Genomic DNA, 27378 nt, shown 5'->3' with positions numbered 1-27378 from the left:
GTGTTTTGCTTTGCTTTTGCCGCCCTAAGTGCGCCGGGTATGCCCAGACGTGGGTCCCGGGCTCACTGTGCCACTGGATTCAAGCTAGCCTGGCTGATGAGGGGTGAAACCCCGAAACCGGTCCCAGGATGCTTGTTTCCGGTCCAGGGAGAACCTGGCCTGGCAGTTCGGGCTGGACTGTTCCCATGAGGAACAGGGTCAAGACTGATTTGCATATGGCTGGGTTCAAACTGGGGTGGCATGGTGAGCAAAATAATGGATGGATTAAACCCAGATCTGTGACTGGGGGTGAATGTTTGATTGGTTCCGCATTCCGTCCATCCAGTTACGCTATCCCACAGCGTTTGTGTTTTGCTTTGCTTTTGCCGCCCTAAGTGCGCCGGGTATGCCCAGACGTGGGTCCCGGGCTCACTGTGCCACTGTATTCAAGCTAGCCTGGCTGATGAGGGGTGAAACCCCGAAACCGGTCCCAGGATGCTTGTTTCCGGTCCAGGGAGAACCTGGCCTGGCAGTTCGGGCTGGACTGTTCCCATGAGGAACAGGGTCAAGACTGATTTGCATATGGCTGGGTTCAAACTGGGGTGGCATGGTGAGCAAAATAATGGATGGATTAAACCCAGATCTGTGACTGGGGGTGAATGTTTGATTGGTTCCGCATTCCGTCCATCCAGTTACGCTATCCCACAGCGTTTGTGTTTTGCTTTGCTTTTGCCGCCCTAAGTGCGCCGGGTATGCCCAGACGTGGGTCCCGGGCTCACTGTGCCACTGGATTCAAGCTAGCCTGGCTGATGAGGGGTGAAACCCCGAAACCGGTCCCAGGATGCTTGTTTCCGGTCCAGGGAGAACCTGGCCTGGCAGTTCGGGCTGGACTGTTCCCATGAGGAACAGGGTCAAGACTGATTTGCATATGGCTGGGTTCAAACTGGGGTGGCATGGTGAGCAAAATAATGGATGGATTAAACCCAGATCTGTGACTGGGGGTGAATGTTTGATTGGTTCCGCATTCCGTCCATCCAGTTACGCTATCCCACAGCGTTTGTGTTTTGCTTTGCATGTTTCTCACCCTCTGACAATCCCGAAATTACCTGCCTTCCTCTAGGAACAAGATAGGGTCAATTTTATTGTTTATCGTAATTTGTAGACAGAGCCATCTTTATGTTATACTTTTACTGATAAGATTCGCGATGATTGTTTTATTTGTTTCCTTTTGAATACATTTCCTGAAGAGAGGACTTTGTATGTTTGTGTCTTGCATTTCAACAATCATTGACAAAGACAATAGGTCTGACCTTGGCAAGCAGGTGGGATGCAATGGTTATTTTTTTTATTGCGACTATGCCCTACAAAAATAATAAGACAAAAGAAAACATGCTGACGCCTAGGAGTGACTGCTATATGGTTACAATAAAAATGTAGAGTTTAAAAAAAATCCTTGAACATAATCATAATATAAAAATAAGAGAATGTCCTTGCAGGCAGCTTTAATTAAAAAGGTATAAGAACCCTTTTTATTTGAGCATCATCAAAAATATGATTCTTATTGGTGCAAAGAAAAGTTTCTATGTTGCTCAGAATTACTGTTATGTGGATGCACTGTAAACACACAAATATTACTAAAATAATAGAAAAAAGGATAAAGAACAGAAACAAAAAAACACTGGAACTGTAAAGTGTTGGTCCCCAGCCCTGGTACTGAAGTGCATCTCTTTTTAGGCGGCAGAATGCTGTCCCTCATTGTACAAAAGAACCAGTGTCCGAAGTGGGCTGCTCCCTTGTCCATGCTGTATGCAGTGGTGGGCGTAAGCAAAATGTGAAAGACAGCAGAACTGATCACTGTATGAAGAGGGCAGAGCCAATGCACTTCTATGTTTTTATTTTATGTATGTATTTTTTGGGTGTATTTGATTTTTGCAAGACAGCGAAAGCTGCCTCTAGACGCAATTCAAAAGTGCATTGGGCCTTCTGGCCTTCTTTCTGACTTTACTTTGGTCTGTGGCTCCCCAAGTGTGAATGTTTGACTCTACCTTTAGAGTGCCTCTCATAAGATGTTGCAAGCAGACATCGACATCCTTCACTTCATAATCCTTTTTTCGATTGCATGTTCTTCTATTATGTACAGTATTCCTTAATATTTGTGTTGGGGCTAGTGATTGTAGGTGTTGCGCTTGAGCCTCTTTCACACAAACCTCCTGTAGTGCTTTCATAAATATCACTGTAGATGGTTGCCATGTTCCAAAAGGTCATTCTTTGAGTTCTTGCCTATCTGACAGGTGCATCTCTCTCTCTGGCCACATGGAATGCTGGCATTTTCCCCCCAAAGTGGAAAACAAAATCCCAGGGAGACACACTTTTTTTCCACCATCACCAATCTCTAATTCACAGTGCTGCTCAGCATGCATATACTTACTCAGGCCCACTCTGGACCATGCAAGTCTGTCCTTTATAGTTTGCTGTGCCGTCATTTTGCCAGACAGGGCAGCTTTGTCATTTAGTCGGCCAGCTGCCTTCTGTTGCTTACAGTCCAGCCAGTTGGACGCACCTGTCACTGCGTCTGTGGATGTGGACTTCTCTGTGGCGATCTGCTGTCAGTGGTGCAGTGTTTAACTGGTGGGTTTAGGAGAGCCAGAGGAGCACCCATAGAGCATGTCTTACCTGTCAACCATCTTGACTCCAACCTAAAAATACTCTTAATGCTTGGTCTTTAAATTGGAGGAACGTGTGCACAGTATGGAGGTGAATATGCAGATAACAACAATGATAAAACAAGGAACGAATCTGCACACGGTTACCAAAGTCAGAGAATTAAAAGCAGACACTGGAGATTAGTGAGACACAGAGTTGAGCCCAGGATTATGATATAGGGTATTTAGACACAGTTGATTAATATCAGAACAAGGATAATATCGAAGAAACAGTCTGGCTTGCAAACATAAATACTGATGTGACTGAAGGGACAAGAGAACGTGTGTAGCTCGTGAAGCAACCTTAAAAACAGGGTTTTGGAAATGCAAAATGCCAGCCTTTAAATGTTGATGAACACATAACCCTTCTGATAAGTAGTATCGACCCTGGGGTTTCTCATTTAGTTGTATGTCCTGCATCTGCGCCCATTTATGCCACATTTTAGAGGGTGACGGGTCAAGTGAGGCTGTCTCACAGCTCTGTCTATCTCCAAGATGTGTAAAGACCTGTATACAAACGAAAAAAACTTTTATCAGCTCTGTCAGCCATAAACTAACCGGCCTAGTGTGAGTTCACGAAATAATACCATTCTACAAGTACCTTCAGGGCAAACCACCAAGCCACCCCAACAGACATGTTTTTTCCAGATGGACACTGCTGTGTAAACAGTTCCTGTGGCTTGATTTACAGTTCATATAAGGGCTATGGGCTCCTGCTGTGTGTTGGTAATCTAGTTTAAGTGTCCTTGCACCTCATTGGCTTTTAGAAACAGATGGTGGAATCTACTGGTAATGAAGTTGGTAGTAAGCAGCATTGCTTTTCCCTTAACAGAAAGATAAGAAAGATTTTCATGGCCTTCATCTTGGCATTTTTGATTGAGAGTGTATATATACCAGTAGGTAGTTACCGCTGAGACCTGGATTCCATAGGAAGAGTGTTTTGTGTTTTGCCAATAACTTTGACGCTTTTGAATCGTCACAAACTTTTCAAAACTTATACTAATGTCAGTTCAGCTGCTGTCTTCAAAGTTTTGGGGTGAAAATTCAAGCGAGGGTCCTTAGAAAGGGAGGGAGTTCCAAAACATGTTTTCCCTATGCATTTTCCCATGGGGATTTTGAGCATGAATACAGCCCGAATCACACCAAATTTGGTAGAAAGCTAGCTGTAGGTCTAGAAAGTATGCTTTTTTGTGTTTTGGTGTACATGCTTTCAGTGGTTTTAGAGATATTAAATGGCAAAAAATATAGATATATATGGGTGCAGATCCTCCACGGATCCAGCTGTCCCCATGCTGATATCTGATTGGCTGCCAAAACTTCAACAAGGAAGTGTTGACAACCATCTTGGGACTCGGCTGAAAAAAAGTGGAAAAAAAGAAAAGGGGCTAGGGTAGGGTCACCCTTAGCCCCTTGCCTTGGCCTCAGGGTTCCTTACGGACCTCGCCAGGGCTAAAAAGCTTTTTTTTTTTTAATATTGGGAAAATCCACGAATTGTCCCGACATTTAAAAAAAAAAAAAAAAGGGTGCTGTGCAGTTTGCTGTCAAACATCTCTCGGTTGCTGGGAGCAGAGGTTTCCTCTGTTTCCCTGCTTGCAGACATGCAGAGGAAACAATTGCTCTCACAGACAGGGAGTGGCATGCTTAATAGCTCCCTGTCTTTGATAGCAATGCTGGCTCCTGCAGGGGCACCAAGGACAGGTGGCCAGGTTTGGGGGAATGGGGTCCCAAGGCTAAGATCAGTTGGGGCAGCGGGTCCATGTGCCTTCCAGAAAATATTTTAGAAGGCTGGGCCCAGGGTGATGGGGTCCCCGGAGACGAAATCAGCCGGGAAAGGCCGTACGCCCCCTCCAGTTATTGAAGGCCTGGGGTATGGGATCCCCAAGGCTGAGCTCGGCCTGGGGAGGGGGGCCGCGTTGCTCCCCTCCCCAACACTGGACATTTTCCCAATGAGGTAGCACTTTAGAAATTCACTTAAAAAAACAAAATTTACAGGGAAGTTATAGTTAGGTTCTGAATTTACCAACACATAACCAGAGAAATTCAGCAGTTATCGTTAGTTGTTTAGGTAACTATAACTCGCGGCCTAAGGTAACAATAACTCGCGCCCTCGCTATGCACTGTAGAGAGCGAGAGCGCGAGCGAGAAGATCTAACACATGTTTTTCCACTTGGTTCTAGAACTTTATGGCAAATTTTATATATTACATGTTATATCTTGTGTGCATTGTGTTTACCTTTATGTTAAATAATTAAATATTCCCCTAGACGCTGGTCTGGTAATATTTAAACTTTCAAATGATGCACATCTTTTGCCGCAATACCAATTTGGCCCATATATACAATGTAATTAACTAATTCAAAACCATCATCTCCTTCTTTGGAATTGAAGAATTCAGTGATTATTTTGAATCTATTTTTGTATGGAAGTCCCTGAAATCAGATGTAGATGCCCACCAGGATAAGAGGGAAACGTGTGAAAAGCCCTGGTGCTCCAAAGGCCAAAAGTAGATGCTTTGATATCATGGATATCCCCCATAATTGCTTTGTAAAGGCGTGACCTTGTGACAAGACTTACACTCTTAAGGCCTTGAAGTATTAAAGGGCTAATTGCCCTGACTCTTTTCTCACAGACTCTCATGTGTACATGACCTCATTAGCGCTGGACGGGGAATGCGCCCCATAAGTGTTGTACGGTTCATTACACCGCATCGGCTAATCCCTCTCAGAAGGGCCTGATATGATCCTTGTTTTCCGCTACAAGTGTTTGCTGAATTTTCCTAATACTTGGTCTGCCTGGCTGGTCCTAAGCCTTCTGTTGCTAAAGCTCATGTGCTTCTCAGCTAATGCTTCACTGAGCTCCCTGATGTTTTAATTTCTTTCTTTGATTTCATTTAATACCAAGGAAATTGTGGCATAGAGACCTGCGTTTTATGTACCATAATCCAGTGTTTATCTCTGTGCTTGAAATGTGCTTTAATCAAACAATGCAGGGTTTGTGTACGTGGGTAATCTTCGCAGCTTTATAAAAGCGTTTACTGTTGAGGTCTATATCTCACTATTTTCAAAATATTGATACAGATTATTTGATCTCGGATTTTTGTAAAGCCAAACAGAGCATTATTGAAATGGAACCTTCTCAATGGCACATAGAAGCCCATGCATGATATATTGGAATATTTAGTGGTAATTGTATTGTGAACTCGTGAACATTAAACATATCGTATGCTAACGAGCTTCCTAAGAGTGTCCTTCACTGACCGCTCTAACCACAGGCACCAACCCACACAAGCCTCAGTTTTCACCTTTTCTGACCTCTCCAGCGCCATTCCCCTGACTTCAGATCTGGTTTTATTCCAGTCACCTTCGAAATGACATGTAAAACTCATATACTCTTCATTGAGGTCCCCTTTCGCCCCCACTGCGAACATCAATTCAGCAGAGTATATCATGTGTGTGTAAAAATCCACACTCTCCGCTCCCTTTTATTTGGTCAGCATTGAAAGTCATATGCACTTCTTTTGATGTAACATCTACAGCAGTGGTTCTTTGCCTTTTGACTTCTGTGAACACCCTCTTAATTATCACTGGAAAAGGGCCACCACTGAATCATTATTGGAATCCCGGGACCCCCACTGAGTCATTTCTGGAAGGTGGGATCCCAGCCTACGCTTTCGATGATTTGTACCTCAAAACAATTCAGAGAAAATACAGAAACGGGCATGCTTCAAACAAATACACACATGATAAAATATTTTATTTAATTCACAAATATAAAAATGTAGTTTTGATGGAAAGGTTGAAGCTTTTCTAAATTCAATCGAGGCCTCCCATTTTTCATACTGTACTTGTTTGATGCACTTGCACGGCTCCCACTAATCATTCTGAGGCTAGTAACTTTATTCTTAACCTCCAAGTTCAAATTTCTTCACATTTACAGAAAATTTGTAACCATTTACAGAATTTTTTTAACCATTTACCGAACGTTTTTAAGTTTTCGATTTAACATTTTGTTTATTTAACATTCTCTCATTTTCTAAGCAGTTGTGGACCCGCCGAATAGGTTTTGCGGGCCACCAGGGATTCCCGGACCACAGGTTAAGATCCACTGATCTACAGCATTTCTCTTTGCAGTACTACCCAAAAAAGGCAAATACAAAAAGGAAAATGTATTCTTTTGTATTTGCACATGAATATGCATCAAGACACCCATCCACGCGCCTCAAGTTGATTGCTCAATTTACTTGCTCAGCCTCTTAGCGGAACTCAAAAGTCTTTGTCCCTCAAAAATGGCATAACCTGAGCTTTTCATCATCTTTGAAAGATCTGTCTGTCTCAGACTTGCCCAATAAAACATAGTTAAAATGTCTGCAGTCCCATACCATCAGGCTGGGACGGGACATCTCTCAAAAGAGCATTGTAAGGCTCATTTTCTGAACATGTCACCTTATACTGTGTATGTCCCAGCAGTGACATCAGTGTTTCGCACACTGCCATCTTTTCTTCTGAATGTTGTCCAGCTTTGCCTCAGTTATTGGTTTCTGTCAATATTTCCTGCCAATGCTTCTTTATAATGCCATTTGTGCCTCACATTGTAGAGTTGATATTCTTACAGCAGACATTCACTGGGAGTGAACTTGAAAAGGAGATCTCTGGCTTGTAGCTTGCAACAGCATGGCTGCCCAGTACATGTATTTAAGGTTACAGCTAGGAAAAGAGCGGAACATGTTGTTTTCAAGTCTCTCTCATGACTTGATGTGAGCATAAATGCAGCATCCAAGCTGTGTACTCAGAGTACTACGGTGTCTATACGCAGGTCATCTCGCTGCTGGTTTGGCGTCTGTGTCAGCGGGTTATGCCTTAAATCTGTCTTTTTTTGCTTGGCATGCTGACAGGGTGGCATCTACTGTTTGCCCTCTGGTGGGCCGTGTATTTCAAAGTGACTCTTTAGGAGTGCTGAAGATCAAACTATCCTTGTCATGGTTTCCTGGAGTCACTCCCAGCTGTGAATAGCTTGGAGTTACAGAGGTTTCACCATGCTACTTCTTTTTTAGATTTTCATTACTGATTTCCTACCACTTTATTTATAACTTTATTCAACTATATTTATTTTCTTACCAATGTTATAAAACATTCCTTGCTTGAATTAGCTGCTGAAAACTAATTGGTGAATTTAGTACGTTGCTGTTCCACCTATTCCAGCTGAGTTTGGTTTTCGAAGACACTGTTTTGCCTCACCTCCTCAGAGGGCTAGAAAACATTTCACAGCGTCTCTTCCCGAAAATCCAGTAATAATCTTCATTATAAATATACCTGCAAATCATGTAGACTTTGCACTGGTGTTCATTTGTTGAACTGCTTATGTGTGAATACAGACCAAACAACACATTTCCAACAGCCAGCTTTCCAGCATATGCCCCATCACCTTGTGTGTTTAATCGATTTTTAATGGATAGCTTGGTTATCAATATATTGACTAATTTGATTTATCTGATGGCAGAATTTCACATGAGAGAAATATTTTCAAAGTTAAATGTAAAAATAAGAAACTGCTCAATTTGTAAGCCCCAATCTAGATTCGTTGAATATACATATTGGATGTCAGTCACCACAATGGGGGTATTAAGCCCCAAACCTTGTTTCAGAAATTCCTTAAGGTGATGTCTCAGATGCCTCATTTTGTCTTATCAGTTTTAAATGGGTAATTCTTGATGGCCCCACAGTAAGCATCAATGGAAAGTGCAGGGGTGTGGAATTTAATAAAATATCTACTTGTCCATGGGGCAGGTTACTTCTTAAATTTACTTGTCCTGTAAAAAATCTACTTGTCCCTTTGGTGCCATGTAGTACAGCGACAAATGATGGCAGCAATCTCATTATGTAAGAGCTCTGATAATAGCCTTTCTGATTATGTCAGGGCTACTACTATAGTAGGGCTTGAATACTTGAAAATTCAAACCCTACTTTAGCAATTTCCTTATTTTGCCACCTTTCCGCAGATCTACATACTGGGGTTGGAGGAAGAAGTAAACAATAGTTCCAGGGCTGGAATGCCTTTGAGTCTGCAAACCTACTAACTTGCGTGCTTAAGGATTTTAACCAGCTCTTCCCTAATCTTTTCCCATAATGAGAAAGGATGAAAATTTACTCCTGACAGGGGCAGAAGTCCTTCCAGTGTTAGGGGGGTAAGAGGTTGAAGGGAAAGTGAACTTGTAAACGCTCAACAGATTTTCACATGAGCAAATCTACACATGCATATTTGCTTGTGCTAAAATACAGTTCACAAATATTTTCTAGGAGTACGATTTCCTGGTCTACTTCTGTTAGTTCTTGTGAGTTCATGAAAGCCACTATTTCAAAGATATATACCATGGGTGTACTTTAATTAGGGAATTCGGTCCCTAATTTTGTCTGGTGTTAACAAAGACATTTTGTCCCAGATTCAAGAAAAGTGTCGCTTCACATCGTGAAGTGCCACTTTTCTTGCGCCCCCCTAATGCTACCATGTGTGCGCCGTATTCAAGATACAGCACACCATGGCGGAATTAGGTACAATAGTGTCAAACTTTTTTATGCTGTAGTGGGCTTTGCTCCACTAGCGTCAAAACTTCTGATGCTAGTGGAGCAAAGTGCAAGGAGGCCCATTGAGTCCAGTAGGTGCGTCCTTTTAACGCCTGTTTTCAGCAGGCATTGAAAATGACGCCAAATATGGCACAATGAAATCTTGAAGACTTCATTGCACCATTTTTGCAGGTCTCCTTGTTCCAGAACACCCCCTTTGCATTCATAATGTGGCACAAATGGTCACAAAGTGGCGCAGTGCATGCATTGTACCACTTTGTAGATATGGTGCTGTGTTTTTGGAAATCTAATGCCACATTAGCATCAGAAAAATGACGCTAATGTGCCGTTAGATGGCACAAGGCCATCCTTAAATTGGTGCCTCTGTTTTTAATAAACATCTATTTTTCTATCTATTGGCTGGCTCTCCTCTCTTCCACAAGGAGCATATTGGCACACAAAGTAGATTTGTGTAGTGCCGGGAACCACTGTGGCAGTCAGTGGCGTAATGAAACTGGAGGGGGCCCCCCTACAAAGAACATGGAGGGCCCCTCCCTCCAGACTAACTCAGGGCAGGTGCTGTGCTGAGGGCCCCCCGTGGAAGGGGGCTGCAGGGCCTTTGTTACGCCACTGGTGGCAATGTGTGCTATTTGAGACCAAAAACATATTTTCTTTTTGCCAGTGTTTGTTACAGTTGTAAGGGCCTGGCAGCTCCCACAACAATAAAGTGTTACAAAAGCCATGTCAAAACAAGACGCGCATTGACCAAACCAAAAGACTCACAGAAAAATGTTGGATCTGATGGCATTGACAGTGCTTGTTTATTTTTATGCTTCTCATAATCGTGTTGAAAATGGTTACACTGACTTTCCATTAGGAATATTTTTTGGAAATACTAGCATGCATCAACACATTTCACTACGTAACGCTTCAAAGAAATAGCACCTAAAATGTCATAGAAGCGAAACGTTTTTTTTTTCTATTTGCATTTTTTTTCTGAACATTGAATTTTGAAAGCAAAGAATCACTGTTGCTTACAAGCTGCTGCTAACATTGCATCTAATCAGAGAGCATTCTGAGAGCATTATACTTAGCCTCATACCGTTAACTTTTCAAACAAGTGTGTACACTTTTTTCTCTCTTTATTTCACTTTAGCCACTGTCAGTAGTGCAGTGTGACCTTAAAACATTTATTTTCAGTGCTCACCCTAATAATGAAGGCTTTTAATTAATGAACCATAAATACAAGTTCGAACAGCATTAACATTTGGACACACATATTACCTCAACTGCAGACAATTCCCTTCTCTGTAAACTGGCAGCCAAAGAGTTTGTGCTGCAGGGGGTTGGGCCTACTTGTCCCAAGGACAAAATAAACATGAAAACTTGTTGCCCTTGACCCCAAACAATATGCCCCAGGTGTCGGGCAATAGGAATTCCACATCCCTGAAAGTGAGAAAGCCATCCCTCACATGCATTTTGTTCCTTGGTTGTTCTGATGGAGACTTTATCCTGCATATTTCTCAACTTACGAATATCCTCCAGATGCCAAACTAGATCAGGAAACTTTTTTCGCAGCAATAACCATCCAGTGCTGCCAGGTTGTGCCACATGGCCTTTGCTAGATCTCTGCCCATCCAAGATGTGACAACATTGGTGTACATAAGACACCAAAAGGATTGCTGGCGTCAGTAATTGTTTTACTGCAACTCATGGATACGGAGATCTAGGTGCTTCAGTTACGACATTTCTCAGCTTTATGACAGTAACAAGTGTAAATGTCTCCTAAGACTGAGTTTAAACCCTATTAAAGATGACGTAGCATTGTTGGATTCACTTAACATGTGCATATGTAATCTAGGTTCAGAACACAAGCTTTGGGTCTGGGAGTCCTGTTCATGATGCACTCAGGATCAGAGAGCAGAAGAAGCTATTTTTGGTCACGGTCTGCCGAGATACACCAAAGTGATTTCTTCTCCTTCAGCTAATTCTCTCGACAGGAAATTATCTCTCAAAACAAAATCTTCTGTTAAAGGTCACAAAAAATACTATAGGAAGTAGCAATCCCTTTCTTCCTCTTGAAAACAGTTCCATAGGTGGGACTGATCAGAGTCACAATTCTGTACCCCTAACATTAGGATCTTCATTGTCAATGCTAATTCCAGCTTTGAAAAATGTGAATCCAGGATTCGAAACTCTGGCAGCTGACCCCCCCAGGAGTAGACCTCCTCCTGCAGGTTTGGTAGTTTTGTTGTTCCGACCCATCCCAAACATTACCTGATTCCATGCCATTCCTTCAGAGGCTGCTGCTACGGTGACACTTCTGGCAAAGCCACTGATCTCCAAGGCACCGATCCTGTGCACCTGACACAAGAACCACCCTTGGAGTTTGTTTCGGCACCACATCAGAAAAGCTCAAAGTCAGCAGACATAACCTGAACGGTATAAGAAAAATAATTAGGCCTCTTTTGATAAAAAAAAAAAAAACCTTGGTACAGCCTCTCTGTAGGGCTAATGACTTGCCTGTAATGATCAACTTTTCAGATCATTGCCAAAGCTCTAGTCATGCCTTTTAAAGAGGATGATGACTCGAAGGCTCACAGCGTCCTTCTCTCTTACTATACAGATGTGATCCAAATGGTCAACTCCTGGTTCATCATCCACTTCAGAGACAATCCCAGATATGAAGCTTGTGCACCCAGAGCTTCCCAACCATTGTCACTTCAGCAGCAGATTGAAGCCTTCAAGGAGGCCATGCTGCAACTCTTTAAAACATCTCCATCCCTCCGATGCACATCCAGGACCAATAGATCTGCCGGACCGTCAGTGGGACCTTTCCCAGTGCCAACTGACCCCGTTCATCCTCAGCACAGCCATCTGCTGGGGCCAGGCCACTTCTCAATACCCTTGACATAGACTTTAGCAATTCTTCATGAAGTGGCACTAGCCTTAGCTCCAGGAGTGGTGATTCTGGATTCCACCAGGACTCCTCCACAGGACCTTTGGAAACAGCTTGCCCTAAGGCGCATCCTGTAGTTGATGGTGACTCCGCTCCTGCACGCAAGGATGACTCCCCTCCTGCTCTGCCTTCAGGATATTGGTGGTCATTTGTTTGGTTAAATTGTGCATGAGCTTGAACGTGCCCACCACCGCGAAGACGATGGTGAAGAGACAGACAACTTACCCATCATTAAATTCATGTTAGCCTATCTCTAGACCAGACGTTTCCAACAAGAAGCTCATGAGCTAGCTACCATTAGCTCTCCTGCTACCTGTGAGTAGCTCTCCTGTGTGCACCCCTGACTACTAATATAGAGCTTTTTCCTTGTTTGAATTATTATATGTACACCAAAACTAAAAAAACGTATTTTAGATACAAATTTGTGTATTTTCAGAATTCATAAGCTGATGTTTGGAGAAATATAGTTGAATTTTCAAAATGTATTTAAAGCTAATATTTGAGTTGAAGTAATGTATTACTTGGTGTCTCAGTGATTGCAGTTGTGGCTGTTATGTGTTAGCCATGTAGAGGCATTTCAAATTGATAATGCTTTTACATTTCAATGCTGGCAATCCTGCCCAAGGCAAATCACTATTACATCATTAATATAAGTAGCTCAGGATGATTTTCATTGAACTGAAGTAGCTCTTATTACAGAAAAGTTTGTGACTCCTGATTTAGACCTTCAGAATGCAATTGACGTGGTCACTTCACTAGACACTGATCTAAATTCTCCATTGGGCCCCCTGTTGAAGAAAGTGCCTCCTTGACGGTGGTGGCGTATGGAGCTGCGGCGGTCTTGGGTTGCTTATGGCAGAGACTAAGATAAACACGTTGACTGACATCATACCGCTTGAGACAAAGACGTCTGACCCCTTGAAACCTGAACTGAAATCCTTATAGTGCTTGATCTAAATGAGGGGTCTCCAACCTGTTATGTAATGAGAGCTACTTATCCTCAGTGAAGATCATCCTGTGCTACTATTATTAGATTTGAAATAGTGACCCAATCAGACAAAATTGTTGGTGGCAACTCCATGCAAAATTACTGGTATAGTGGCCACCTAAATGCATCAGGCAGATTTACAAACAGATTTACAAACAGTAATGTAAAAAAGGCTTTATCAATTTGGAATGCCTCTACATGAGGTATACATGACAACCACAGCTTCTATGTCCCTAGCACCAAGGTATTAATATTTGTAATAATGAGTCTTCCCAACACTGCTTGATTTATCATTAAAATCATCATCTTTAAAAATATTTTGGAAATCCATTTTTATCAAAACATCACTTTATGGGCATATGTTTCATCCAGAATACATGTTTTTCGGTTTTCAGATACACATATATTAATACAATCAAGCAAAAGCTCCTAATTTAGTAGGTTGGATCGCATACAGGAGAGCTACTTACAGGAAGCCGACGAGCTACTAGTAGCTCATGAGTTACTCATTGGAGAAGTTAGTTTAATCTGTGTTCTGCTCCATCTGTGAGCCGACCGATTGTTCTGCGCCATTAGCTGGCATTGGGTGCCTAACTCTGGAGAGTGCTTGTTATGCAGACCTCAATGAACAATGTAATCCCTAATGTCTTCCCTACTTTTTTTTCTGGTTAGGAAATCCAAGAAGACTGATTCCTTGAAAGAGTTTCTCATGTGTAAGGCTAACAGTATGGTCTTAAACGTTGTGCCTCTTGGTCCACTACACACGTGCTCTACACTCAGTCTCAGATATGGTGAGCAAGACGTTACCTGCACTCTCTGAGGGTTTTAGAAACCCCTTTACTCGGACTGCACAAGGTGACCAGAATGCAGCTAAGTACTTCTTGAGAGCAGGTCTGGATTCTAGGGATTGTGTGCTTGGGCCATTAGTACCAGCATTACTATTTATCAGCGTGCTTAGCTTCACGCTACTGTTTTTTTTTCCAGAGAAATCTAGGCTTCCCTGATGGACATGCCTTTCGATAGAGCCAGGCTTTTTTTTTTTTTCTTTTTTATAACTCTGTTTTTATTGAGTTTAGAAAACAGAACCAACAAATATACAATGCAGTGCATATCAGTGCGAGATATCACACAATCTTTTTGTCACATTTCTGGAGGACAGAGTAAACAGACAATCAGAAATAGGGATCTATAGCACCCACTGCAACAGTAGTTTCCCTCGGCCTCCACTCCCAGATAGGATCCTCATGTATCCAATCCTTTCATATATCAGGAGTATCAGAGACACAGCCTCACCACAGTTGGTTGTCACCTCTCTGATCAAAACAAGGTTCACTTAATCAGCCATCATCATCATCAGTGCTCCACTCAGAACTTGACTCTTCCACGCTAGTGAAACTTTCCAGAAGTGCCCCCCATGCAATCCCATCCTTTAGTGCCCCTCCTCTCTTAGTGTTATCCGCATATATTGTTCTTCAGCAGCACCCCATTCCATTAAATCTTAGATCCAGTAAGGGATGGAAAGGTTCCGGGCACTGATCCAGCTAATGGCCACCATGCGCTTAGCCAGTACCTAGAGCCAGGCTTTTTAGGAAGAAGGTGGATTCTTCCCTAGAGCTGTTTAAGAACAGTAGAGCTATAGTGCACTTTTTAAGCTTTCTTTCTCCCACTCACCAATTTCACCAACAATACTAGAACACTCACAGTTAATGGAGGGGCCTTCCCAACAGTCAGAGACATCCATTAAAACCTTTTCTACATTCAAAGCAGCTCTTTCATGGCTTCAGAGGATGGGGTAATGGAAGGGGTATGGCCACCAGCAGTGCATCAGTCTTCGTCTTTCTCATCATTTGCTGATGCCGCCAAGCCACTTTACTTTCTAGACTATTTCTGTTTTGAATATACTTTTGATCTATCAGACTGGTGTTCAGCTTGGTTACATCCTCCTTGATTTTGTCTACCGCTCCCCAAGTTCCTCCTGTGTTTTTTTTTTTTTTTTCCCCAGGAATGGGCAGACCATGCCAGTATTCTTTCCAGAGAAGCTCAGGCATTACACACCTGAGACAGAGAATGATATTGGCTGCAACTCCCAGTGCCTCCTGGTTCCCAAGTAGGATGGGCTGTGAGGGTGTACTCAGACCAATATTACACCTCTGGCTGTTTCAGCACCCTGTTCAGGAAGAACACCTTGAAGGTTCTGACACTGATCTAGTACTAACCTTCGATCCTGAAGAATAAATAGTGTCCTTGGACTTGCAGGACGCTTACTTTCATGTGCCTATTCTGCAGTTTCACAGACAATACCTTTAGTTTGTGTTAGGATCAGAACATTTCAAATTCAACTTTCTGCCCTTTGGCCTTACCTCAGTCCCTCAGGTGTTAACAAATTGTATGTCAGTAGTTGCATCCCATCTTTGCAGGTCAGGGATACATGTGGTGGTGTACTTCGGTGACTGGCAAGTGAAGGAGGACTCCCCCTAACTAGTCTTGGACGACCTGTAGGCAACAATTTTGCTATTGTCCATCCTCAGTTATTTATTCAACAGATCGAAATCTCATCTTCGGCCTAAGCAGAGGATTCCCTTTATACAGGCTATCCTGGACACAGGGGTTTGAAGGCAGTTCCACCCCCCAAAAAAGTGCAGGGCGTTCAGACTGAAATTCTGGTGTTTTGGGCACAAGTATATATTCTCCAAAAATAAATGCCTGCGTGTTCAGTTAAGGTAGGAAGCTAGAGTTGGACATGCAGTGCTCTGGAATGTATTTTTAAGATTTTGGAGTGATCTACCCAATAGCATCTGGCTAGCCCTGTAATTGATTTTCTTAAAGGAAAGTCTCAAAAGTTATTTACAGGACTTGCCTAATTTCACAAGTCTAAGTATTTTTCAGTTTTATTTTTCTATTTGCCATGCTCATTCTCATGATACATCTTGTTCGATTGTGTCCTGTTTAGTTTTGTTACCACGCTTTGAATGAAATAACTTTATCAATTCAAAATATTGTGAGTCTCTTTCTAACTCCCTGATTATGTTGACTGCTTGCAAAAATTTTCAAAGCATGTAACTCTACAGCCGATCTGATGATGATGAACCCAAACTTACGAACTACAGTTCACCAACATAGGTATCATTCACTCAGACGAGACCCTCCCTCCCCATCCTCTTTGATGTTTTCATTTTCAGACGTAACATTCCTGTTAACAAATGTAAATATGGTATCATGCAGCATGTTTTAGCCTTTGCACTTTATTGGCAGAATTGTGAACATCCACAATGATGTGCAATGTGTGCATAGACTACTCTGTTTAGACAAATTTAATTAATTCTGCTGCATTAAGTGTGCATGGGATATCCAGTCAGATGACTGGTAATGAGTTAAAGAATGTAAGAAAGCACTAACGCTGTAGAACTTTAGTTGCAGGCTAACAGGTAAGTAACCTTTTACTTTCATACACTAAGAAAAAATGTTAAGATTAACTATTTTAAAATTGTCCTGTGGAACACCATCCCCCTCCCCCCCTTTTTTAAATTTATTGAAACACATGTTCGCAGATTCACAAATGCACTCACAATTGATTTCTCTTGTACAGGGATGTACTGAGTCCATGCATGGTCTAGCAATGAACTCAGCCCATTATATGCCTTTCCTCCTATCTAGATCTCTGAATGCTTTATGATCACAAGTTGTCTAGGGCAGCAGTTGTCACAATTTCTCAGTAATCTATGCTCCAGTGACTATTTCCTTTTAGGTGAGAGGCATTTAACACCAGGATATAGATCTACCTAATAATACTAGTTTATTCTCAAGGATAGGTACTAAATCGCCAAAAATATTTTAGGAGAGACATATGTATAGTTCACTTGTATTTTTTAGTTTATTTTCAAATAGCCCAGTTGGCTTGAAAAACTCTCTCATAAGTCAATTCTGCCCTTTCAAGACTTTTTAACATATTCTCTTTTCTAGCTGGGAGTGACTCTGATCCTGGCTTTAATTGTTGGTGCCATTTTCTTTGGAGTAAAAGACGATTCCTCGGGCATTCAAAACCGGTAAGTGGATACAAGACAATACCCAGTCAGCGCTCACAAATCGCAAAAAGCTCAGTGTAAAATACAGTGTTTCATGCTAAATTATTGCTAAGGTAGAAGTAGTTGTGCATGCATTCTGTCTTGATAGTCTAGGTAAATTTTGAAAATGAATTCTAATCTTATGAACACAAAAAATTAAACATGTCTCAGTTGTGCAGTGAGTTTGATTGATTCAAGACATCTGAGCACAGTTGGTAATTTACCATACAGTCATTTCCCACTGAATCCAGGCTTTGTCATAAAAGAAAGCACTTTGAGCGAACATTTAAGACAAAGATTCATGTAGAATTAAAAACTAGCCAGAACATTTTGGTTTTTAAATTTTCCAGAATAACCATTCCTGAGATAAATTTACAGGGAATGGATCTCAATTAAAATGTTATTTTTGAAAATATGTTTTAAATATACAGGAAAAAAATCTTTACTCCTAAAATTGAGTACACCTTACTTTCCTTATTCCTCTTAATAACTGTTAAGCATACAAAAAAGCTTTCAGTTTCAGATTTACATAGGCTAATTAAATTAAATATTCTTCAACATCACAAGCACAACATATACTTCTACCTGCCATGCCAGTTTGGTGATCCTGGAACACGAGAAACCCCTAGCACCTCTTTAGCCATTCTGGGTGGAACCATCAACCTGTACATCAAACCTTTGGGCCGTTTCAAACACAAGTAAGGGAAGATGCAGTCATTTAAGTAGACAACCTCGATCCCATGATTAATCTCCGGCATCCCCAAACTTCTGTTCATTTTCCATTGGGTCTTTCAACCATTCTTTGAGGAATTTGTAAACTGTGCAATGTCCCAGTAGAGGTAATGCTTCCCTATAATGGTACCCCTCAGTTTGGTCAAAAATAATTCCAATGCCTAAGCCCCGAAATCAGGAAATGGCATTTTAGTAGGCTCTGACTTTTGTTTTCTTCATGTCTGTCACATGGCTGACATCTGAGAGTAGCAGGATCTGGTATGAATTGAATTGAACAAGAGGTTCCTCTTCCATACAACCCTCATCTTCCTTGTCCCCCATTGTTCAGCAGGGCTGTGATTGTTTCTCCCTCATCTTCACTTCCACGAGTCTCCCTCCTGATGTCAATGCCATGATGTCTCACAACCTCTCATTTTGGGGCCTCATTAGCAAGATTGCGTTGTTCTGCAAGGCAGTGTTGCACAAAGAGTTGAAAACTGATCACACACACACCTATATCTGTTAATTTCTGTTGCCACTTTGCATGTCTGTCCTAAAACATGCATGGAGTGCCCCAGATGTGCCTTGTTGCCTCCTCATCCAAAGTTTGCCAGATAAAGGACATGCTAGGACCATTCAGGACCAAAGCGTAGGTGATAATGCCTCACAAAAGCATTTGTAGACCTTTGTGGAATAATCTTTCCTTTCTGAACGCCAACCCCAATTTTGAAGCGGCCATCACAGGTTTTTTCCTGTCTGACCTGCCGAAAAGGAGAGCCCGGTATGAACTGGCAAATGGTTCAAAGGAGGAAGCAAGACCGAGGATACATACTGGGGTGGGTGCCACCAGTGCAGTTTCTACAAGGTTACCCTGCCTGACATCAGGATTGCCAGAGAAGGGAGATACCAATATGCAGAGACTGGGTGAAGATACTCAGATGTGCCATAGAAAAAAAACACTCTTTTAGCAAACCTATTTCTTATCAACTTGCCTGACTGCCTTGAGTTGATACTGTTTGCATAACACACTGGGGATTCAAAATGTAAACATTGCTTCAGGCCTTTCAAAGGTACATAGTTTGAATACTGTCCTTGTTTATAGGGAGATTTTGTCTCTGGGCCTCAGTTCTGCCCTTTGGAGAAAGTGTTTTCATCATGGCAAAGGAAGCTGAGCAATCAAAACACCCTAGAATTCATATACATAATTTATTTCTTGCCTGTATACAAGTCACTGGATGAAGACTGTAAAGTCTGTCAAGAGTTTTACTTAAATGTTTTAGTCACACAGGCTTATTTTCTCCAGAAATTGAGGTTCATCCCTGTTTTCAGTACAGTGTACCCAGTCAACATCAAAAGATGGGTCCTTTTTCTGCTGCATAAATTCCACTTAAAAAGAGAGAACATAAGAATCACACACGGTTATCATGAAGATGACACTTATCTTCACAAGACTAAAGAGAATCAAATATAGGAGTGATAAATCTGATATAACTTTGTACGCAGGCTTCCTGTGGACCAATCAGTTATTGATATCATTGTTATACAGTGGCTCCTACTTGGTCAGCCTCTTCTCTTAGCCTGCTGACTTCTACAGTTTTCTTCACCATGTTATTGGTTGCTGGTGGCACACTCTCCTCTCTGTGTTTAATTGCTTTTGCATCCGCAGAGCCTTCTTCAATGCCGGGGCGTTCATTGTCTATCTTGGTGTTCTGCATCGTTCTGGACATTAGTCACAATGTCAGGTTTAGATTGAGAGTGCCAGCCTCGTTGATTACCGCTTGTCACAGATTTGTCATTAGGGCTTGCAATATTAATAACCTTGTCAGTGAGGGGCAAATCACAACCTCATTGACAATAACTTAGATCAGTGGTTCTTAACCTTTCATCTTCTTTGGACCCCCGTGAATTATTACTCGAATCTGGGGACCCCTATTGAGTCATTATTGGACGCCAGGGACCCCTAGCCAAAATGATTTTTATAATTTGAACCTCAAAACGATACACAAAAATACAAAAACAAGAATAAGTAAACAAATGCTTAAATATTGAAATACTTTGTTTATTCACAATCAAATATAGAAACAGATTCAAATTCTACAGTTGTGCTTGTTTATTTCTATTTACTTAATTTAATTTCATTAATTTTAATATTGTTCAATTTTGCAAAACAGTTGTGGATACCCTGAGTAGGCTTTGTGGACCCCCAGCCCATCGGACCACTGCTTTAGAGGATGACACCTTCATTGCTTAGAACATCTGTGGTAGTGAAAGCCTTCAGAAGGACATCACCAGTAAATACTATTACCTCAGTGCCTGAGCCACTCAGCAGATCTGTTCAGTCTTTAGAAATCTTACTGATGTCCTTGAGAGGATGTTTTTTAAAACGCTTTCACAGACTCACGTTTTATGCGGATCCTTAAGATGGTGTCACGTTAGTGAAGATGCCATGTGATCCAAGTGACATTGCTGACTCTACCCTAAGTGAACTAGAAGGAGGTCAAGACCACATTCTTTCCACAACACCAACTGGGAAAATTCTGAATGTGTGCATGAGATGTTTCCTTTCACAACCACTTAGTCTTCATCTTTTTATTCTCATAGCTTCTCCTAAGCCCCTTTACCTGTTCAGTTTTTGGGTGCAGAAGAGTAGTACCATCTTAGAAATATAGCAACTCATGACAGTTCTTCTTATTGCAATTATTATGAACAAAATCATAAAAGTGGCTTTTTGAGACCCAGATCACCAGAAACGTATATCTTGGCCGATATATTACTCCTATCGCTCTACTCGGAGACCTCTTAAACCTTTGCCTCCTTCACTCCTCCCTCTGAGAACGAAGATTTCTGTTACACTGTCGATGATCATGGGCCACAAGAGGCTGATTGAGAACGATTGTATTGTTTTTTCCTATACAAAGGCGTGCCAACTTTCTGTAGCTCTTATGTGATAACATTCTATTACTGTGGCAAAAGTTAGTTTAACTCCTAATGATAAATCTGCTTGTTTTCTGTATAGCAAGTTGGAAGAGTCATCCATGAGACACTACATTATCGTTTATATAAACTAACAATGTCCTGACCAGGGCTAGAAGGACTTGATCTATATCTGGTTTACTTGATATATTTGTGAGATGCAGACATCTACACAGAAATGGTTTACGTAGCCATTGGTTATCTTGACTACCTTTCAAGGATCTGGCAGTCCATGAGTTATTTTGCTCACTCCTGTCATAGACCACGTTTTGGGGGTCTGCACCAAACATCAACAAAGTTCCTCTCTCTTCTCAGTTCTGTGGTTTCCAAGCAGGAAAGCTCCTGGTATAGCTCCTTTGCCTTTGCTTTTCTTGACCACAGCTCAAGACTATATTTAGTGATGGTAGTACGGGCACCATTTCAGGACAAATGCAGGCAATAAAATCTGCGTCCCCTAACTATAGGTAAAGTAGTTGATAGCCACAAATGCTAATTTATTTTCACAGCTTGCCCAAAGAGATTTTACTATTTAGTCATCTGAATATTCCTTAACACTGTATGGAGATTCTGAGGTAGCAAATATTAGGTTGCCAACTGATACAAAAAAAGTAAAAAATAAATGTTTTTAGTACTTTCAGCAATATTACAGCCATTTCCATATGTGTTCCACTACCTCAAAATTGGCATGCAGTTAAACTTTATAAAGTGTCACAATTAGGCTATTTCTAGGCTTGACCTATATGTGGCGTTGTCATTCTTGTCTTCTCCTGTTATCAAAAACGTTGTAAAGGACTTGACAAAAGTTTTCTCTAGCATACTGCCCTTCACTGTGGGACACTTGAGCCCATGCACAATTGTTTATTGATATTTTTGTCTTGAAGCATAGCCTTGTCTTGTAAGAAAAATAAATCACATTTCTCAAAGAAAATATAATTATCTGAATTCATCCAATCTCCATTTTCATGTTGGCAGATGAAGTTCATATGAAAGTCTTACCCTTCCAGACGGTTTTCTTTCCAAAACACAGATCGTTTAGTGAATAATATTACACACATCCAGTTTCACGAGATTTCTATGTATTTATGCTTACAGGACGAAAGGAGTCAAGATCTGAAATTAGTTACTTATGGCTTTTGGTTCACACTGTTGAAAATAGGGATTGCTAAATAGAGTGTTACGTTTGTCCCTACGTTGTCAGAAAGCAGACCCTCTACCAAAATAGTCACGGTTCATCTGACAAGAGGCTTATCTGCAAAGATTGGTCACATACAAATGTCCTTTTGAGGAGAAATGTAAATTAATAACTCGTAGACCTCCTTATGCTCCATGAAGCTAGTGAAGCGCCATTGCCTGGACAAGGATGCTGGAGCTGAGGCACTGGTTGAAGATGCAGTGTTGAAGACACTATTTAAATGATGCACCTCTGTGTGACCAACCTAGTTAATCATGGCTTGGTTTTCTATTCAAATTGTTTGAATCTAGGACTGACCCCATGCTGAAAAAAAAACTTACCTATAGCTTCACTTGTTAACCATGAGCAATCTTCAAATCTAGATGGGTAATTTACTCTCCATGCTACTACCGTGGACATGGCCTCGAGGAATTGAGACCGAAGCCCATCAGGTGATGAAATAACAGCCCACAAGAATTGGATAGCCTATGGTTGTGAATGTTATTATTATTTTGTAGTATAATGTTTGTTAATCATTTTCCAAGGATTTCCAGATCAACTATAGGGGCTAATCAAAACACTAACAAACAATATAACAAAACACTACAAGTGTAGTTACAGCCAAGTAATTTTTTCCTGTTTTGAAAGATGTTCTGTGTCCCACCATCAAAAAAGTATCATGGTGATTAAGCAACCCCAGACGGTAGTTTGTGTTTCTCCTGAGCATTTATGGAATACGAGTTATATCTTCATTTGTTGCTAACATGTGAGACTATTGCTTGCATAAAAACACTTTTTTTTTTATGAAGAATGCTCATTATTGTGTGCATTGGATCGATAAGTCAATGACTTCGTAGTTTCAAAGAAAATGTGTAGGTTTTCTAAAATGCAGATTTCAGATTTATTTTTCTATAATGGGTTTGTACGTGTACATTGGAAATTGCAGCACAAAGCATTAGTAAAATGTATATAATTAGCTGATGACAAAATGATAGACGGTAAATATAAAAAAATGTTTTTTTATCTTCTATGTTATTTATTCATATGTTGTATATTCCCAACATGTGTGTGGTTAAACCTTGTCTTGTCTACCAGTGCCCCAAACTGTTTGTATGTAACTGTTAAATGACAGACTTAAAGTGCAAGAAACCAACCATCTGTATTGTACTCAAAATACCTTAAATATTTTAACATACTTATGAAACAATTGATAGATTTTGCTCATGTAGGCACTGTTTCTATGAGCGAATTAGAAAACAGATGTTTATGTGCTGTGAAGATCCCTCAATGTGAAGAAACATGTTTTTCTTTTATTCTTCACAGGGTGGGTGCATTGTTTTTCATAACTACCAATCAGTGTTTCAGCAGCGTTTCAGCTATCGAGCTCTTTGTTGTGGAAAAGAAGATATTTATGTAAGTTGATAGTGCGAAGGATTCTTGTGCACCTTCTATTTTCTTTTTTTTCAGTTCATTTTAATCACCTCATTTGAACCATATGTTTTATTTAAAGTGTTATTGATAGTTGTGAGAGAAATGGGAAACACCTCACGTAAGTGACCAGAGGAGACACTGAAGGATCATTTATGTCCCCTGTGCTTCTCATTACAGGTACACTCATATGAATGCAAGGGTGAGGGTCCGTCATTTAAGCTACGGTCAACCCTATGGTATAATGACTATACTCCGTGGAAGGTGCTTCAGTATGGGTTTGTTTGTCAATTAGTTATGGTGCCTGTTCATCAAAGTTCAGTGCATTCAGTGGAGTTGCTCCAGGGATGGCTGTACTGAAGGCACAAAGATCCCCACCTACCTGGTGGGCATCTTTAAGAAGGCCAAAGCCTCACTTGGTACTGTGAGCTGGCTCCCAGGCTGTATCTTTCGGTAAGAGGTTTGTCAGAAAATCCTATCTCTGTTTGAGAAATCTACGTGATATATCAGCACAGTTCTTAGAGACCCACCATATTTAGCAGGGTGTGAGCTAACAGTTTTGGCTGCAAGGAGCAGTACAGTCTCTTAAAATTCTTCTCAAGTCATATGAGATTTGTTGTGCTTCCAGAACTTGTCTTTTGGGAAGGCTTATAGCAAGGACATTTTGACATCTCACCCAATTTTCCAGATTTTTCATTTTGGACAATGTATTCCTTAGGGATATGGAAATGTACTTGTCCTTGTTAGTGGCCTTTATATTCTCCGCTTTGCTAATTTTCTTCTTTGCTTCCTGCACTCTGTCCTCCAAGCCGTGTATCAGAGCCGATATTTTTCCCATTTTCCTGGGGACTTATTTTCTCCCTAGTGTTACTGAGTCCTTGATCTTTTTCTGCATTACTTGGGTGTGGTTTCCTGGATGTCACCCTGGCATGTTTTTTTGGGGAGGTTGAAAAAAAGTTGTCTGTCTACTTGGTTTCCCTGTTGAGTGTTTGCTTAGTAGTAAAGTTCCTGCCGTGCGTTTGCTTTTTATTGTGTGACTTGATCTCTGTTCTCTTTGCTAGCATTTTCCTGCATCGTCATGGGTGCTTTTTGATTCACCTGCCATGATCTTTAGTGCCCAAACCACCAAATGTATCCATTAGCTGGGAGCATTGCACCTCGGAGTAACTGTAGGAGGCAGCTTCAGCCTGATAAATGCACAGAATCACTTTGTCTACTGCAACACAAAGGGTTAACGCTCAGCCTCATTGTGGTATGGAGAGAAGAGAGCTCATTGCAGTGCGGGATTCAATACTAATGGGGCCTTGACATGATAGACCTCGAGCTGAAACGTGTGTACCTTTAGGGCAAGGATCTGTTCACTTGGTATTACGTTATAGATATACCATCGCCAAGTGTAACCCAACTTGGTAGGTATTTTTGTTCAGATTTATCTTGATTTCTAGACAAGATACTGCATGGAGACCTTTGACAAACAACTAAGTATGCTGCATAGTATGATGAATATCTAGGCTCTATGGGATATTAACCCAATTTACTTTTGTTACAGAGGCATTTTCTTTAGAATCCTCTTTGCAGATGAAATAATATACTTTGTTTCCAAGGCTAATGTGATCCAAAAATGGTCCCTTTTCGGAAACCACATGTATAGGGCATCCCAGGTTTGAGTATTATCTGTTGCCTATGTTCCCTTGTTTTGAAATCATGACTATGACCCACAGTTGGGGTTCGACTCTCAATTCAGATTCTTCGACTGGCTTATCCAGTTTCCAGGAAAGTGCAATCTGCCATTTGCTGAGTAACAATGTTTGATAAATGAATCTTCATTCTACTCTCTTCTTGTACTTGGCACGCGATCCCCATCAGACAAACTCTAGGACCCTGAGGCCAGCCTTGTCATTCAGACCAGTCAGTTTCAGTAATTGACTTCCAGGATGCTTGTTATTGCTGAACATGTCCACACCAGAGGAAAGGAGCCAGCGTCTAAATCTCCGTTTCTGGGGCAGCTTCAGAATGCATTGGGTAGATCCGCGTCCGCTGCTGGTAGTTAACATTTATATACGTATACAGTCATTTATGGATACTCACATGACAAATCTCGTTGTCCACGTTAGTTGTGGGCCCTTTGCACTTCGGAACGCTTGGAGTTGTGCTGCCTATCTGAATGGAGTTCAGCCGTGTCCTCCTTGTATCTGGTTATGCCTGTTCAGAGCCTGCTTGCGCTCACAGCTATGCATTGCTCTGCTTACCCACTCCAGGGTGCAGCTCCCCTTAAACTGACAGGTTATTTCTTTCACACTTCCGAACAGCCTTGTGGGGTCATTATTCCTCGTTATACTGTCCGACACGAGCCACGGCCGCGCTGTCCTCTCGCTGCTGGTTCATGTCTGCAGATGCATTTCCAGGATTCTCGGGCAACCACCAGTAGCAGCGCCCTCCACGCAGGAGCGCGACCCACAGTACCACTGGCAGGCATCTGCCAGCTCCCCATGCCGCAGCCAACCGAGGTCACGTGCTCACTCTCTGACCACAAAAGCGTTTTGTTTGAGAAGGAGAATGCTTCAACGGTGGTTTGATTTGGATTTCAGTCGTTTCCCGTACAAAAGTCAGTCTCCTTGGAGCATTGTTCTCTCCACCGATCCAAGGCAGGGGCATCATTAGTTGCCACCTGCCTGTTTCACATGCTCCATTTACGTAGTTTAACATTTCTCTTTCTCTGCCAGAAATGATCATCGGTCAAACCTTCGTATTTTAATCACGTTATCATGTTTTCCATTTCAGGTCTGGCTTAGCGTTTCTGACTATTACTAATTCTTTAAAATATACATTACGTGAGCTTTGTCTCTAGCCAGATTATGTCCCACTGAGTTCATGTGTTTGAGCTGTTTGGCGTAATCATTCCACCTCCTCTTGGGTGCTTGCATTACAGTGCAGTAAGGGCTACTTACATCTCAGATATACAGGGAGTGCAGAATTATTAGGCAAATGAGTATTTTGACCACATCATCCTCTTTATGCATGTTGTCTTACTCCAAGCTGTATAGGCTCGAAAGCCTACTACCAATTAAGCATATTAGGTGATGTGCATCTCTGTAATGAGAAGGGGTGTGGCCTAATGACATCAACACCCTATATCAGGTGTGCATAATTATTAGGCAACTTCCTTTCCTTTGGCAAAATGGGTCAAAAGAAGGACTTGACAGGCTCAGAAAAGTCAAAAATAGTGAGATATCTTGCAGAGGGATGCAGCACTCTTAAAATTGCAAAGCTTCTGAAGCGTGATCATCGAACAATCAAGCGTTTCATTCAAAATAGTCAACAGGGTCGCAAGAAGCGTATGGAAAAACCAAGGCGCAAAATAACTGCCCATGAACTGAGAAAAGTCAAGCGTGCAGCTGCCACGATGCCACTTGCCACCAGTTTGGCCATATTTCAGAGCTGCAACATCTCTGGAGTGCCCAAAAGCACAAGGTGTGCAATACTCAGAGACATGGCCAAGGTAAGAAAGGCTGAAAGACGACCACCACTGAACAAGACACACAAGCTGAAACGTCAAGACTGGGCCAAGAAATATCTCAAGACTGATTTTTCTAAGGTTTTATGGACTGATGAAATGAGAGTGAGTCTTGATGGGCCAGATGGATGGGCCCGTGGCTGGATTGGTAAAGGGCAGAGAGCTCCAGTCCGACTCAGACGCCAGCAAGGTGGAGGTGGAGTACTGGTTTGGGCTGGTATCATCAAAGATGAGCTTGTGGGGCCTTTTCGGGTTGAGGATGGAGTCAAGCTCAACTCCCAGTCCTACTGCCAGTTCCTGGAAGACACCTTCTTCAAGCAGTGGTACAGGAAGAA

At 41.6% G+C, this 27378-nt stretch overlaps 1 protein-coding gene across 5 annotated transcripts in view; it reads left to right on the top strand.

The window, feature by feature from the left end:
• LOC138299827 (broad substrate specificity ATP-binding cassette transporter ABCG2-like) overlaps window positions 1–27378 on the top strand; it is a 676683-nt gene that overhangs the window by 540619 nt on the left and 108686 nt on the right. For all 5 annotated transcript variants that reach the window (XM_069238424.1, XM_069238432.1, XM_069238461.1 and 2 more), the window contains 2 exons: window positions 17146–17228; window positions 23425–23514. In XM_069238424.1, coding sequence (XP_069094525.1) covers window positions 17146–17228; window positions 23425–23514 — 173 coding nt within the window. The remainder of the gene's footprint in view (window positions 1–17145; window positions 17229–23424; window positions 23515–27378) is intronic.

The sequence above is a fragment of the Pleurodeles waltl genome, chromosome 1_2 (assembly GCF_031143425.1).
Source record: "Pleurodeles waltl isolate 20211129_DDA chromosome 1_2, aPleWal1.hap1.20221129, whole genome shotgun sequence".
In the NCBI taxonomy this organism is placed as follows: Eukaryota; Metazoa; Chordata; class Amphibia; order Caudata; family Salamandridae; genus Pleurodeles; species Pleurodeles waltl.
This window is presented reverse-complemented; position numbering and strand designations above follow the sequence as displayed.